The sequence below is a fragment of the Phyllobates terribilis genome, unplaced genomic scaffold, assembly GCF_046119375.1.
Source record: "Phyllobates terribilis strain yellow unplaced genomic scaffold, ASM4611937v1 Scaffold_3__8_contigs__length_932513732, whole genome shotgun sequence".
Lineage (NCBI taxonomy): Eukaryota > Metazoa > Chordata > Amphibia > Anura > Dendrobatidae > Phyllobates > Phyllobates terribilis.
Window position 1 is genome coordinate 894,697,976 of NW_027362763.1, and position 15,418 is coordinate 894,713,393.

The 15,418-nt window shown below is 43.7% G+C and overlaps 1 protein-coding gene across 3 annotated transcripts in view; it reads right to left on the reverse strand.

Moving 5' to 3' along the window:
- Positions 1–513: 513 nt before the first annotated feature.
- LOC141257774 (peptide chain release factor 1-like, mitochondrial) overlaps positions 514–15,418 on the reverse strand; it is a 67,934-nt gene continuing 53,029 nt past the window's right edge. For 2 of the 3 annotated variants that reach the window (XM_073672738.1, XM_073672737.1), the window contains exons 2-5: positions 7,893–8,572; positions 5,517–5,607; positions 2,634–2,807; positions 514–1,468 (exon numbers count right to left, since the gene is read on the reverse strand). In XM_073672738.1, coding sequence (XP_073528839.1) covers positions 1,217–1,468; positions 2,634–2,807; positions 5,517–5,607; positions 7,893–8,539 — 1,164 coding nt within the window. In that variant the 5' untranslated portion in view covers positions 8,540–8,572 and the 3' untranslated portion in view covers positions 514–1,216. Of the gene's footprint in view, positions 1,469–2,633; positions 2,808–5,516; positions 5,608–7,892; positions 8,573–15,418 lie in introns of those variants that run through there. The other variant, XM_073672736.1, reaches the window with a different exon arrangement.

The following is a 15,418-nucleotide window of genomic DNA, read 5'->3' on the forward strand; positions in this document are numbered from 1 at the left end:
CATGGCTTGGGGAGAGCAGAACAAGCCTTTATAAAAGGCAACTAGTCCAGAAGTTTCCTGTGCCATCCTCTTTCCTCACTGCTTATTGCTCTTTTCTACAGACAATCCATCACAGTACGTGTTGTGTGCAATAGGCGGACATGTTAAAAGCAGGTTGGGTACCATGTTGTGTGCTAGGTCATCACTTTGATGAGGTTACTAATGGAAGTCTACCAGGCAGCTTTAAATTTATTAGGTCCCCCAACTATCACGAAAACCAGTCGGCACACTTAATATGCATAGTGCGGGGCATACATTCAATGACCGGTATTCCCAAGCGTTCCGTCAGACCACCTACACGCTACAGTCACTAACACCACTTGGGGTCATCTCACTCAGGATCATCTCCGATCACTGATATTGCAGTGGGATGTCAGCTGTAAAGTTACAATTGAGACCATTGCTGATGCAGTGCACTTTCCAGGTATTTATGGCAAAAATCATTTCATTCAACCAAGTCTGAAATGAATCAGATAAATTTGTAATAATTTATTCAACTTAGTGCAAATAAATATTGCACACGTAAATATATACAGCTAGAACAGGACGCTTACAGACTTAGATATTTACATATATACAAAAGCATATCGAGTCATAAAACTAGCACAGCACAAAAGCAAACCTTAAAAACAACTTTGTAACATGTCTTAAAACTGATTGAATCCTGAGATATAAAAATATTCTTTTTGGTAATTCTAAAAGATTTGAGAAAAAAAATATATAACTTTAAGATCAAATAAAAAAAATAAATAATGAGCTTGCAAAGATACATAGGCAAACTGGGACTAAAACCAGCAAATTCCAAGAGCGCAAACTATACGGCCTCCAGTACACAAGTTTGGGGGGAAATCTGACAGGGCGCCTTCCAACTGTTGTATATCAGGAGGTCTTCGGACATGTAGAAGACTCCAGTGATTAGAATATATAGGTCTAATTGGCATTACACACACTGCTGGAAAGTTTCCGCCACAATTTATGAACTGGATGGGCAGGGAAAAATAAGTGACTGGTAGTTAATGCTAGGCACCAGTAGATATTTTAGACTGTAGTTTGCCAATAAACATTACTTCAGTTTTCCTTTTACAAATGGGATAAAATGTACTTTCTATGTGAAAAAAAAGTTAGCTTTTGTGATTCCAACAGGAAACATTTGATCAGTGTTTTTTTCTCTTAAAAGTTATAGCCTTCGCAAATTCTGCTTGCTCTTCTTACTCCCTGGAAGTGGTTCTGATAAGTATCTGTGATTTTGAGCTTTGCTGGTTGTACAGTCTTTGGAAAAATGATATTTACAATTGCACAAGGTGCAGAAGTCCAGCTGACAACTGTCCCTGGTACAGACCGCCCTGTGCTGGCAGGAGTCGTACTTGGCAGGAGAACCACAGTCTATACACACTTTTAGGCTTCGGTCATTCGTTAGTGTTCTTCCAACCTGTCAGGAAAGCAGAAAGAGAAAATGAGAACAACTCGACATAACACCACACCCGGAAAGACATGAGCATTTGAAATTAAGAGTTAACTCCACGAGACAGTGGGATCTCACTTCATTTCAACCTATACAGAAATTCAGTAACCAAGAACTTATGTTAGGGACCACCGGCTACAGTAAAAACAGCCTCAACTCCTGAAACTGGATAAAACCTTCCTCTGTAATTCTCTCTGCAAGTTTGTGGGGGAACGAAGTTACAGCCATTAGCCCCTTCTTGATAAACTGCCACAATCGGGCATAGAAAACCCCAACGCCCACATGTCTCAGCACAGCATCCATGTCCTCCAGACGATGCTGCCAGAGGATGCGGTGTGTGAACAGTGCATGCTGTGCCGTCACGTTCATAGCACTCAAGATGGCGGCTGGTCATGTGACTTATCGCATCAAAGCTTCCCATTGTACTCTCAGCTGCCCAAAACTAGTTTAGTGAAGATCTACAATTCTGCTGCTTTGAAAGCTTTCAGCCTTTACTAATAAGATGCCAGAGCTCTTGTGATGACTGCTATCCTGAGATCTGTTGTCGCATCAAACCAGGTCTTTTTTTGTTTTCATAGAGGCGAACGCACTTAAAGGGGTTGTCCACTACTAGAACAACACCTTCTTGAACTAAATGCTTGGCCTCAAAAATATAAATAAAATAAAACCACCCTATAAGCTCCTCCCGTGCCAGCACACTCTCTCCCCGGGGCTCCCGTGCTGTTCTGACTTGTGAAGCTGCCGCCCGATCAGCACTGGCGTCCCGGCCCCCGCACAGATTGTACATGAAGAGGAAGTCCAGGCTGCAGCTGCTCTCTGACTTCCTCTTCCTGTTTTATCTGTACGTAGGCGGGGGCAGGGACGCCAGCGCTGATTGGGCGGCAGCGTCACAAGTCAGAACAGCACGGGAGCCCCGGGGAGAGCAAGTGCAGACACCGCAGAAACGGCGCTGGCAGAGGAGGAGAGTATAGGTTTTTTTTATTTTACTGGGGCCAAACATTTACTTCAAGAAGGGGTTGTTCTAGTAGTGGACAACCCCAGTGAAACATCGCACAATAGGCAGTAAATGCGAGTTAGGATTTCAGCATCTCTTAATGATCACAGTTACTAGAGTTTGACATTTGAGTCTTACCTCAATATACTCTGAGTAACGACTGTATGACTGAGATGGCTTGTTCTTTTTAGTACTTTTCTTCTTTGAGATACAGCAGGCTGCACTGGCGACCTTCTGAACCGACGAGAGCGGGATCCGGAAGAGAGAAGCTTCCCGTGTAGCAGTATGTTCCTCCTTCCTGGCCTCTCGTTCCTGTGAAGGCAGAGTGTTACTTAGAAAATGTAAAGCAGATGCAATCCATGGTTAATATCTAAACTAATTTTAGCCAGGGACATGGGCTTTCCAAAACAGGAAACCATTTTAACCCCTTAGTGACCACCAAAACAACTTAAAACTGACCTGAGATATAAGAGAATAGCATCCCTCTGACAGGTGAAAATGCAGTATCTATCGGCTGTACACTATAGCTGGCACCGACCACGAAAGCTTTAGGGTATGGGCACACGATCAGTAATCGCTGCGTACAATCCCGCAGCGGTCAGATGTTACAGCATAGTGGATGGGATTTCAAGAAATCCCATGCCCACTATGCATCTCCGTACTCCTGCGGATCACCCGCGACAAGGACATGTGGAACGTCTTCACAGACCGCAGCATGTCAATTTCGCGCGGAGTCACTAGTCTCCGCAAGAGAAATTAGATCACTACAGTGTATTGAGTGCGGTGAATCCGCATGGTTGAATGAACACATGCAGATTCACCTGCGTGCAGCGCTTTGGATGCAGCATAAAGTATACTGCGTTCAAAGAGCTGCTCATACTGATCATGTGCACATACCCTAACAGCTTAGATGCTGCTGTCAATAGTGACTACAGCATCTAGATGGTTAATAGAGTGTGGGGGTCGCCATCTTTAACCCCATCAGCACCCTGAGATCATATTTGTGTGGTCCTGTTGGTTGCCATGGCAATTCATAGCCTTACAGTCAGCTGGCTATAGTGACCTGTACAGAAGTTAGCAGCATTTAGGTGGTAACCAGAAACTTCAATTGAAGTGTTCAGAGGCTGGGCAGACGTCTGAGATGGTTTAGTGAATCCTGCATTGAGCAGGGGTTGGACACAATGACCCTGGCCCAGCCAAACTAATATTCTATGAAGGGTTAATAAACTACCTGACAGCAGTTTTGAATGTTGACGGGTGCAGTTTTTAAAATGGGATCACTTGTGGATTTTCCAATATACAGAACCCTCAAAGTCCCTTCAAAACTGAATAGGTCCCTAAAAAATACGTTTTGTAAATTTCCTTGGAAGAAAAAAAAAAAAAGGAAAAATTACTGCTACAATTGGAAATTTCAGATGATGCTGATGCTATTTTGTGTGGTGTGACTGTCTGGATCAAATGAATAATCAAAATTGCTAATTTTTAGATATATATATATATATATATATACACACACATACACACATACATACATACATACATACATACATACATACATACATACATACATATATATATAGATATATTACAAATAAACGCAAGAGATATGGATCTAAATTTACAATCATAAAATATGTGTCAAAAAAAAAAAAAAACACACACCATCTCAGAACCAATGGGATACACTGAAACATTTCAGTTATTACCACAAAGTGACATCAGATTTGAAAAAAAAATTGGCCTGGTCACTATGGGGTAAAAATTCTGCAATGCTTCTGTAAATGAAAACAAAAAAAGCAGCAAACTGCACTTTACTCTCCCTCCCCAGGTCCAGTACGGAGTCTGCTGCTGCTCCCAGTTTCTGTTACTGTCTTCAGCTCCAATGTAGAGTCGACAATGCTGCATACAATGAGCTCAGTGGCTCGTGCAGTCAACTCGGGCAACGCTGATGGGCTCAGTTATTAGGCTCAGCATCGATGTGACAGCACTGCAGACAGACGCGGAGATTCAGCGCTGGATGTGGGAGGGAGAGTGAAGCAGTTTGCAGGACATGAATTTTCCAAAACCTGAACACCCCTTTAATGGCTTGATGACATTGTGAAGGACTTAAAAGAACAGTGCACTTTCACCAATAACAGACATGTCAATAGACACTGAATAAGGTGCACAGATTACTACAAGTTACTAAAGTAAAGAGGCTGTGGCGCCCCTCAGGATTGTCATCCTCCTGCTGTTACTGGCTTGAATTAGGAGACCCTGATGATGTAGACCAGCGCTTCTCAAACTTAGGCTGGCAACACTATTGAGGCGCCAGGGAGATGTTAGAGGCAGTTAACATATAGAACAGCTGCAGCAATCTCCACTTTAACATAATTTTACCTATTCTACACTTATTTTAAATGTAATACTGAGTTCAGGGGAAAAGACAAAATAAATAAAATGGAAATGTATAAAAACTATTCATTATAACAATGACTTCCAATACAGAAGGCAAGATCCAGACATCATCTTGGCCTGTCTGGTGAGGACCATGAGAAACTTTAAGAAGCCCTGATCTAGTAGAACTCTGATTTAGGAGTGTCAGCTTTAATATTTTACAGGAATTATGCAGGTCAGGAACAGGCACCCATGCCAGGCCACTATTAATATCTACTAATAGGAGTGGTTTAGCTAATAAAGCTATTATTTCTTCAGCCTGAACATGTTTCACCTTCCTCATCAATTATTGGCACTTTTATAGTTTAAAACCCACTTACTAGAAATGCACCATGTAAAAGCTAAGGAGCCTCTACTAGATCAAATTAGCAGTTTGCCAATTATTTAGAGCAGGCTTTTCCAAGCTCCAGCTTTCCTTAATTCCATTACCTGTGCAATACTCTCGAGGCATCAGAAAGCTCTCACGCCTGTACAATACTACGGAGATCCTGAAAACATGATCTGTTGTGTGCCCCGAGGGCTGGAGTTTGAGAAACAGTGATTTAGAGCATGCAGAGAAAATCTCCACGCACAAGGGGTACTTACACAGATTTCTTTATGGCACCGTTTATACACACTGTACGCCCATTTGTCGCTCTGTAAGATCTTCCGCCATGTTGTGCTCACACTGATAACACTGAAAGAAACCAAAGTCAGCAAAGCAGTTTACACCAAGAGAGTTTCCTCTAATAAACTACCACACTGGTCCCTGTATATATCATACATGTCAAACTCTGGCCCGTGGGCCAAGTCAGGCCCATAGGATGGTTATATTTGGCCCACGAGACCACAACCGCCACCTATGTGGGGTCCATTATTCTGTATGGAGGACTATGTGGGGCCCAGTATACTGTATAGTGGTTGGCCTCATTTTAGCCCCCTGTGTTTGAGTTTGACATCCCTGCTGTATATTGAAATTATATTGTCTAATACATCATGTACAATAGTACCATCAGCCACACTGGTGTCAGCCACTCTTGATACAAGAAAGCATGGATCTGCACTTGGCGTGTGTCAGCTCCCTGTTCACAAAGTGCATCCATAGGGCTCCAAAGAGATTGTGGTTATACCTTCTATTGACTATTACTGGACATGTGAACAAAGCCTAAGAGATATACCGTTTGTCTGGAGAATTTCCAACAAAATACACTACCGTTCAAAAGTTTGGGGTCATTTAGAAATTTCATTACTTTTGAAAGAAAAGCACATTTTTTTTCAATGAATCAGAAATATACTCTATACATTGCTAATGTGGTAAATGACTATTCTAGCTTCAAACGTCTTGTTTTTATTGCAATATCTACATAGGTGTATAGAGGCCCATTTCCAACAACCACCACTCCAGTGTTTTAATGGTACATTGTGTTTGCTAACTGTGTAAGAAGGATAATGGGTGTTTAGAAAACCCTTGCACAAGTATGTTAGCCCAGCTGAAAACGGTTTGGCTGATATGAGAAGCTATAAAATGGACCTTCCTTTGAGCTAGTTGAGAATCTGGAGCATTAGACTGTGTGCCCACAATGCTTTTTTTTGCGTTTTTGCAGCGGCAATTCCGCTGAAGAAACGCTTAAAAAAAACGCTTGGTAGAAGGTCTGCCATGTTCCCCAATGATAGTCCACATGTGCTGTGCATATGCTGCGGAAATTTCCGCAGCGGATTATCATTGCGGAAAAAAAAGCAGCACTACCAATTATTTTGCGGAAGCGCTGCGTTTTCGCTGCCATTGACTTGCATTGGAACGCTTGGACTTCGCATCACTGCATCTGTACATGAGGAATCCAAGAGTTTCAATGTGCGGATGGTACCGGGGTCTGGAGGAGAGGAGACTCTCCTCTGGACCCGAGTACCATAGAACCTGTAAAAAAAAGAATTAAATAAAAAATAAATATTATATTTACCTTCTGATGGCCCCCGGTCTCCTTGTCGGCAGATCGCGGTGGACTGAAGGACCTGCGCTGACGTCAGGTCCTTCAGTGTACCGCGAGCTGCTGGCAAGCCAGGACGGAGCGAATCAAGATTGCGGGGGCCATCAGACGCTAAGTATAGATTTATTTTTTAACATTCTTTCGGTCACACTATATAAATCCATGCCGTCTGCACAACTGAAAAGATGCTGGAAGAGTGCCTGACGCCATCTGTCAAGCATGGTGGAGGTAATGTGATGGTCTGGGATTGCTTTGGTGCTGGTAAAGTGGGAGATTTGTACAAGGTAAATAGGATTTTGAATAAAGAAGGCTATCACTCCATTTTGCAGCGCCATGCCATACCCTGTGGACAGCGCTTGACTGGAACCAATTTCATCCTACAACAGGACAATGACGCAAAGCACACCTCCAAATTATGCATGAACTATTTAGGGAAGAAGCAGGCAGCTGGTATTCTATCTGCAATGGAGTGGCCAGCGCAGTCACCAGATCTCAACCCCATTGAGCTGTTGTGGGAGCAGCTTGACCGCATGGTACGTAAAAAGTGCCCATCAAGCCAATCCAACTTGTGGTAGGGGCTTCAGGAAGCATGGGGGGGGGGAAAGTTCTCAAGATTACCTCAGCAAATTAACAGCTAGAATGCCAAAGGTCTGCAATGCTGTAATTGCTGCAAAGGGAGCATTCTTTGACGAAAGCAAAGTTTGAAGGAGAAAATTATTCTTTCTAATAAAAATCATTATTTCTAACCTGGTCAATGTCTGGACTATATTTTCTATTCATTTTGCAACTCATTTGATAAATAAAAGTATGAGTTTTCATGGAAAACACAAAATTGTCTGGGTGACCCCAAACTTTTGAACGGTAGTGTATGTCTAACTGGAGGAGACAAACGATGTGACCCAAGTTCCATGTTAAAACCACATTTAAATCAAAAAGAAAAGCAAAATCAGAATAATGACACATAATTGGCAGGAAAAAAAACTAAAACAAAACTTACTTGATTAAATCGATTTCACTAAGATATCTTAATATTTGGCTGAGCAGATGCTTAAAGTCCCTCTGGAAAAGCTCCCCAAGAATGTCCATTCTTTCCAATCCCATTTTTTTGCCAATAAGCTTATCAAGGCAGCAGGCCTCACGGGAGACTACTTCTTGAAGAGAGTCCCAATCAATCTTTGGACATCTTTTACCACTTCTCTTTAAAGTAGAACAAACAGCCTCCTCAAAGTGGAGAACCGGCAACAAGTGGGTACTTGGGTGGACTGGCGCAATTTTTTCCGGACAGTCTTGTTGTTTTGGTGTCTCAAACAAATGGGTGGATATAAGGCTGGTACCAAAATCCTCATCCTGGCTCTGAGAGTCACTGAGGAGCACCGACGAATAACCGCTGTCCTCGAGAGGACTACACTCCAAATCGCTGGTTTCTACGGCACTCAGCTTACGCAGAAGATTTTCCTTATTATTCACAGGTCTGTCCTCCCAAATGATAGACACTCGACTAGGAGATAAGTGCTCCACGCTGGTGTTTGCCTTTGGGGAAATTTCATGTCCTACGCAAAGGTCATGGTCACTCTTTATTGGGCTCTCTTCTGGTTTTAACTTCGATGGAGATAACTTAGTTGGAGTCTTAACCCCACACTTCATCTTTAGGCTTATAAGTTAGTGCTATATAGAGACCTGTAATCAAAGAAAAATAAAACTAAATTCAAAAGAAGATATACGCGCATGTAAAAATGGCCAACCCAAATTGTAGCCAAAAATGGATGGGGAGACTATCTAAAACAAACAAAACCCATATGCAACAAGGTTAAAGTTTTGTTTTTATTTATTACTGGTCACACAAACACTGGATTGGTAGCTCTTTAGCTCATCACCTCACTAATCTAACTTTTGCCTCTTCCATGCACTCAGTAGCACTTTCTAACTGTACTTCTACTGGCTGATGACTGGTTCATGCAGTCTTATTTTTATGCCCCTATTGGTTATACTGATGGTTGACCATACATGACAAGCACTTTTTTGCCTTGTGTCTCCCTTACTTCCTCAGATTGTGAGCAGAGCCCTCGCTCTACTTGGTAATCACTGTATTATGGGTCACTCTAATTGCTTCTTTGCACATGTACATTCCCAGTGTAGTATATATTATACGCTGTAATGAAAATGCATGTCTTCACTGATTATCATAATGTATATACTCATGATGGTATATTATTTATTACAGTATATATTCCCAGTACAGTGTATATTATAGACTATACTAACAAGTGGATCATTCTTAAACAGTGAATATTATGTATGTTTCCAGTGTACATATCTGACCAAATACAGGGAGTATTATTACTGGGCAGGTCCCCACAGTATACACTATATATATCCCCCAGTACAGGGAGTATTATTACTGGGCAGGTCCCCACACTATACACTATATATCTCCCCCAGTACAGGGAGTATTATTATTACTGGGCAGGTCCCCACAGTATATACTATATATATCCCCCAGTACAGGGAGTATTATTACTGGGCAGGTCCCCACAGTATACACTATATATATCCCCCAGTACAGGGAGTATTATTACTGGGCAGGTCCCCACAGTATACACTATATATCTCCCCCAGTACAGGGAGTATTATTACTGGGCAGGTCCCCACAGTATACACTATATATATCCCCCAGTACAGGGAGTATTATTACTGGGCAGGTCCCCACACTATACACTATATATCTCCCCCAGTACAGGGAGTATTATTATTACTGGGCAGGTCCCCACAGTATATACTATATATATCCCCCAGTACAGGGAGTATTATTACTGGGCAGGTCCCCACAGTATACACTATATATATCCCCCAGTACAGGGAGTATTATTACTGGGCAGGTCCCCACAGTATACACTATATATCTCCCCCAGTACAGGGAGTATTATTACTGGGCAGGTCCCCACAGTATACACTATATATATCTGCCCCCAGTACAGGGAGTATTATTACTGGGCAGGTCCCCACAGTATACACTATATATATCTGCCCCCAGTACAGGGAGTATTATTACTGGGCAGGTCCCCACAGTATACACTATATATATCAGCCCCCAGTACAGGGAGTATTATTACTGGGCAGGTCCCCACAGTATACACTATATATATCAGCCCCCAGTACAGGGAGTATTATTACTGGGCAGGTCCCCACAGTATACACTATATATATCAGCCCCCAGTACAGGGAGTATTATTACTGGGCAGGTCCCCACAGTATACACTATATATATCAGCCCCCAGTACAGGGAGTATTGTTACTGGGCAGGTCCCCACAGTATACACTATATATATCAGCCCCCAGTACAGGGAGTATTGTTACTGGGCAGGTCCCCACAGTATACACTATATATATATCCCCCAGTACAGGGAGTATTATTACTGGGCAGGTCCCCACAGTATACACTATATATCAGCCCCCAGTACAGGGAGTATTAGTACTGGGCAGGTCCCCACAGTATACACTATATATCAGCCCCCAGTACAGGGAGTATTATTACTGGGCAGGTCCCCACAGTATATACTATATATCTGCCCCCAGTACAGGGAGTATTAGTACTGGGCAGGTCCCCACAGTATACACTATATATCAGCCCCCAGTACAGGGAGTATTGTTACTGGGCAGGTCCCCACAGTATACACTATATATATATCCCCCAGTACAGGGAGTATTATTACTGGGCAGGTCCCCACAGTATACACTATATATCTGCCCCCAGTACAGGGAGTATTATTACTGGGCAGGTCCCCACAGTATACACTATATATATCCCCCAGTATATGGAGTATTGTTACTGGGCAGGTCCCCACAGTATACACTATATATATCCCCCAGTATATGGAGTATTGTTACTGGGCAGGTCCCCACAGTATACACTATATATATCCCCCAGTACAGGGGGTATTGTTACTGGGCAGGTCCCCACAGTATACACTATATATATCTCCCCCAGTACAGGGAGTATTGTTACTGGGCAGGTCCCCACAGTATACACTATATATATCTCCCCCAGTACAGGGAGTATTGTTACTGGGCAGGTCCCCACAGTATACACTATATATACCTGCCCCCAGTACAGGGAGTATTATTACTGGGCAGGTCCCCACAGTATACACTATATATCTGCCCCCAGTACAGGGAGTATTATTACTGGGCAGGTCCCCACAGTATACACTATATATCTGCCCCCAGTACAGGGAGTATTATTACTGGGCAGGTCCCCACAGTATACACTATAGATCTCCCCCAGTACAGGGAGTATTGTTACTGGGCAGGTCCCCACAGTATACACTATATATCTCCCCCAGTACAGGGAGTATTGATACTGGGCAGGTCCCCACAGTATACACTATATATCTCCCCCAGTACAGGGAGTTTTATTACTGGGCAGGTCCCCACAGTATACACTATATATATCCCCCAGTACAGGGAGTATTGTTACTGGGCAGGTCCCCACAGTATACACTATATATATCAGCCCCCAGTACAGGGAGTATTATTACTGGGCAGGTCCCCACAGTATACACTATATATCTCCCCCAGTACAGGGAGTATTATTACTGGGCAGGTCCCCACAGTATACACTATATATATCAGCCCCCAGTACAGGGAGTATTATTACTGGGCAGGTCCCCACAGTATACACTATATATCTCCCCCAGTACAGGGAGTATTATTACTGGGCAGGTCCCCACAGTATACACTATATATCTCCCCCAGTACAGGGAGTCTTATTACTGGGCAGGTCCCCACAGTATACACTATATATATCCCCCAGTACAGGGAGTATTATTACTGGGCAGGTCCCCAGAGTATACACTATATATATCCCCCAGTACAGGGAGTATTGTTACTGGGCAGGTCCCCACAGTATACACTATATATATCAGCCCCCAGTACAGGGAGTATTATTACTGGGCAGGTCCCCACAGTATACACTATATATCTCCCCCAGTACAGGGAGTATTATTACTGGGCAGGTCCCCACAGTATACACTATATATCTCCCCCAGTACAGGGAGTCTTATTACTGGGCAGGTCCCCACAGTATACACTATATATATCCCCCAGTACAGGGAGTATTATTACTGGGCAGGTCCCCAGAGTATACACTATATATATCCCCCAGTACAGGGAGTATTATTACTGGGCAGGTCCCCAGAGTATACACTATATATATCCCCCAGTACAGGGAGTATTGTTACTGGGCAGGTCCCCACAGTATACACTATATATATCAACCCCCAGTACAGGGAGTATTATTACTGGGCAGGTCCCCACAGTATACACTATATATATCCCCCAGTACAGGGAGTATTATTACTGGGCAGGTCCCCACAGCATACACTATATATATCCCCCAGTACAGGGAGTATTATTACTGGGCAGGTCCCCACAGCATACACTATATATATCCCCCAGTACAGGGAGTATTATTACTGGGCAGGTCCCCACAGTATACACTATATATCTCCCCCAGTACAGGGAGTATTGTTACTGGGCAGGTCCCCACAGTATATACACACTACCTCTCCCCAGTACAGGGAGTATTATTACTGGGCAGGTCCCCACAGCATACACTATATATATCCCCCAGTACAGGGAGTATTATTACTGGGCAGGTCCGTACAGTATACACTATATATCAGCCCCCAGTACAGGGAGTATTGTTACTGGGCAGGTCCCCACAGTATACACTATATATATCCCCCAGTACAGGGAGTATTATTACTGGGCAGGTCCCCACAGTATACACTATATATCAGCCCCCAGTACAGGGAGTATTACTACTGGGCAGGTCCCCACAGTATACACTATATATATCCCCCAGTACAGAGAGTATTAGTACAGGGCAGGTCCCCACAGTATACACTATATATCAGCCCCCAGTACAGGGAGTATTATTACTGGGCAGGTCCCCACAGTATACACTATATATCAGCCCCCAGTACAGGGAGTATTACTACTGGGCAGGTCCCCACAGTATACACTATATATATCCCCCAGTACAGAGAGTATTAGTACTGGGCAGGTCCCCACAGTATACACTATATATCAGCCCCCAGTACAGGGAGTATTATTACTGTGCAGGTCCCCACAGTATATACTATATATCTGCCCCCAGTACAGGGAGTATTAGTACTGGGCAGGTCCCCACAGTATATACTATATATCAGCCCCCAGTATATGGAGTATTATTACTGGGCAGGTCCCCACAGTATACACTATATATATCCCCCAGTATATGGAGTATTGTTACTGGGCAGGTCCCCACAGTATATACTATATATCTGCCCCCAGTACAGGGAGTATTAGTACTGGGCAGGTCCCCACAGTATATACTATATATCAGCCCCCAGTATATGGAGTATTATTACTGGGCAGGTCCCCACAGTATACACTATATATATCCCCCAGTATATGGAGTATTGTTACTGGGCAGGTCCCCACAGTATACACTATATATATCCCCCAGTATATGGAGTATTGTTACTGGGCAGGTCCCCACAGTATACACTATATATATCCCCCAGTACAGGGGGTATTGTTACTGGGCAGGTCCCCACAGTATACACTATATATATCTCCCCCAGTACAGGGAGTATTGTTACTGGGCAGGTCCCCACAGTATACACTATATATATCTCCCCCAGTACAGGGAGTATTGTTACTGGGCAGGTCCCCACAGTATACACTATATATACCTGCCCCCAGTACAGGGAGTATTATTACTGGGCAGGTCCCCACAGTATACACTATATATCTGCCCCCAGTACAGGGAGTATTATTACTGGGCAGGTCCCCACAGTATACACTATATATCTGCCCCCAGTACAGGGAGTATTATTACTGGGCAGGTCCCCACAGTATACACTATAGATCTCCCCCAGTACAGGGAGTATTGTTACTGGGCAGGTCCCCACAGTATACACTATATATCTCCCCCAGTACAGGGAGTATTGATACTGGGCAGGTCCCCACAGTATACACTATATATCTCCCCCAGTACAGGGAGTTTTATTACTGGGCAGGTCCCCACAGTATACACTATATATATCCCCCAGTACAGGGAGTATTGTTACTGGGCAGGTCCCCACAGTATACACTATATATATCAGCCCCCAGTACAGGGAGTATTATTACTGGGCAGGTCCCCACAGTATACACTATATATCTCCCCCAGTACAGGGAGTATTATTACTGGGCAGGTCCCCACAGTATACACTATATATCAGCCCCCAGTACAGGGAGTATTACTACTGGGCAGGTCCCCACAGTATACACTATATATATCCCCCAGTACAGAGAGTATTAGTACTGGGCAGGTCCCCACAGTATACACTATATATCAGCCCCCAGTACAGGGAGTATTATTACTGGGCAGGTCCCCACAGTATATACTATATATCTGCCCCCAGTACAGGGAGTATTAGTACTGGGCAGGTCCCCACAGTATATACTATATATCAGCCCCCAGTATATGGAGTATTATTACTGGGCAGGTCCCCACAGTATACACTATATATATCCCCCAGTATATGGAGTATTGTTACTGGGCAGGTCCCCACAGTATATACTATATATCTGCCCCCAGTACAGGGAGTATTAGTACTGGGCAGGTCCCCACAGTATATACTATATATCAGCCCCCAGTATATGGAGTATTAGTACTGGGCAGGTCCCCACAGTATATACTATATATCAGCCCCCAGTATATGGAGTATTATTACTGGGCAGGTCCCCACAGTATACACTATATATATCCCCCAGTATATGGAGTATTGTTACTGGGCAGGTCCCCACAGTATACACTATATATATCCCCCAGTATATGGAGTATTGTTACTGGGCAGGTCCCCACAGTATACACTATATATATCCCCCAGTACAGGGGGTATTGTTACTGGGCAGGTCCCCACAGTATACACTATATATATCTCCCCCAGTACAGGGAGTATTGTTACTGGGCAGGTCCCCACAGTATACACTATATATATCTCCCCCAGTACAGGGAGTATTGTTACTGGGCAGGTCCCCACAGTATACACTATATATACCTGCCCCCAGTACAGGGAGTATTATTACTGGGCAGGTCCCCACAGTATACACTATATATCTGCCCCCAGTACAGGGAGTATTATTACTGGGCAGGTCCCCACAGTATACACTATATATCTGCCCCCAGTACAGGGAGTATTATTACTGGGCAGGTCCCCACAGTATACACTATATATATCAGCCCCCAGTACAGGGAGTATTATTACTGGGCAGGTCCCCACAGTATACACTATATATATCAGCCCCCAGTACAGGGAGTATTATTACTGGGCAGGTCCCCACAGTATACACTATATATATCAGCCCCCAGTACAGGGAGTATTGTTACTGGGCAGGTCCCCACAGTATACACTATATATATCAGCCCCCAGTACAGGGAGTATTGTTACTGGGCAGGTCCCCACAGTATACACTATATATATATCCCCCAGT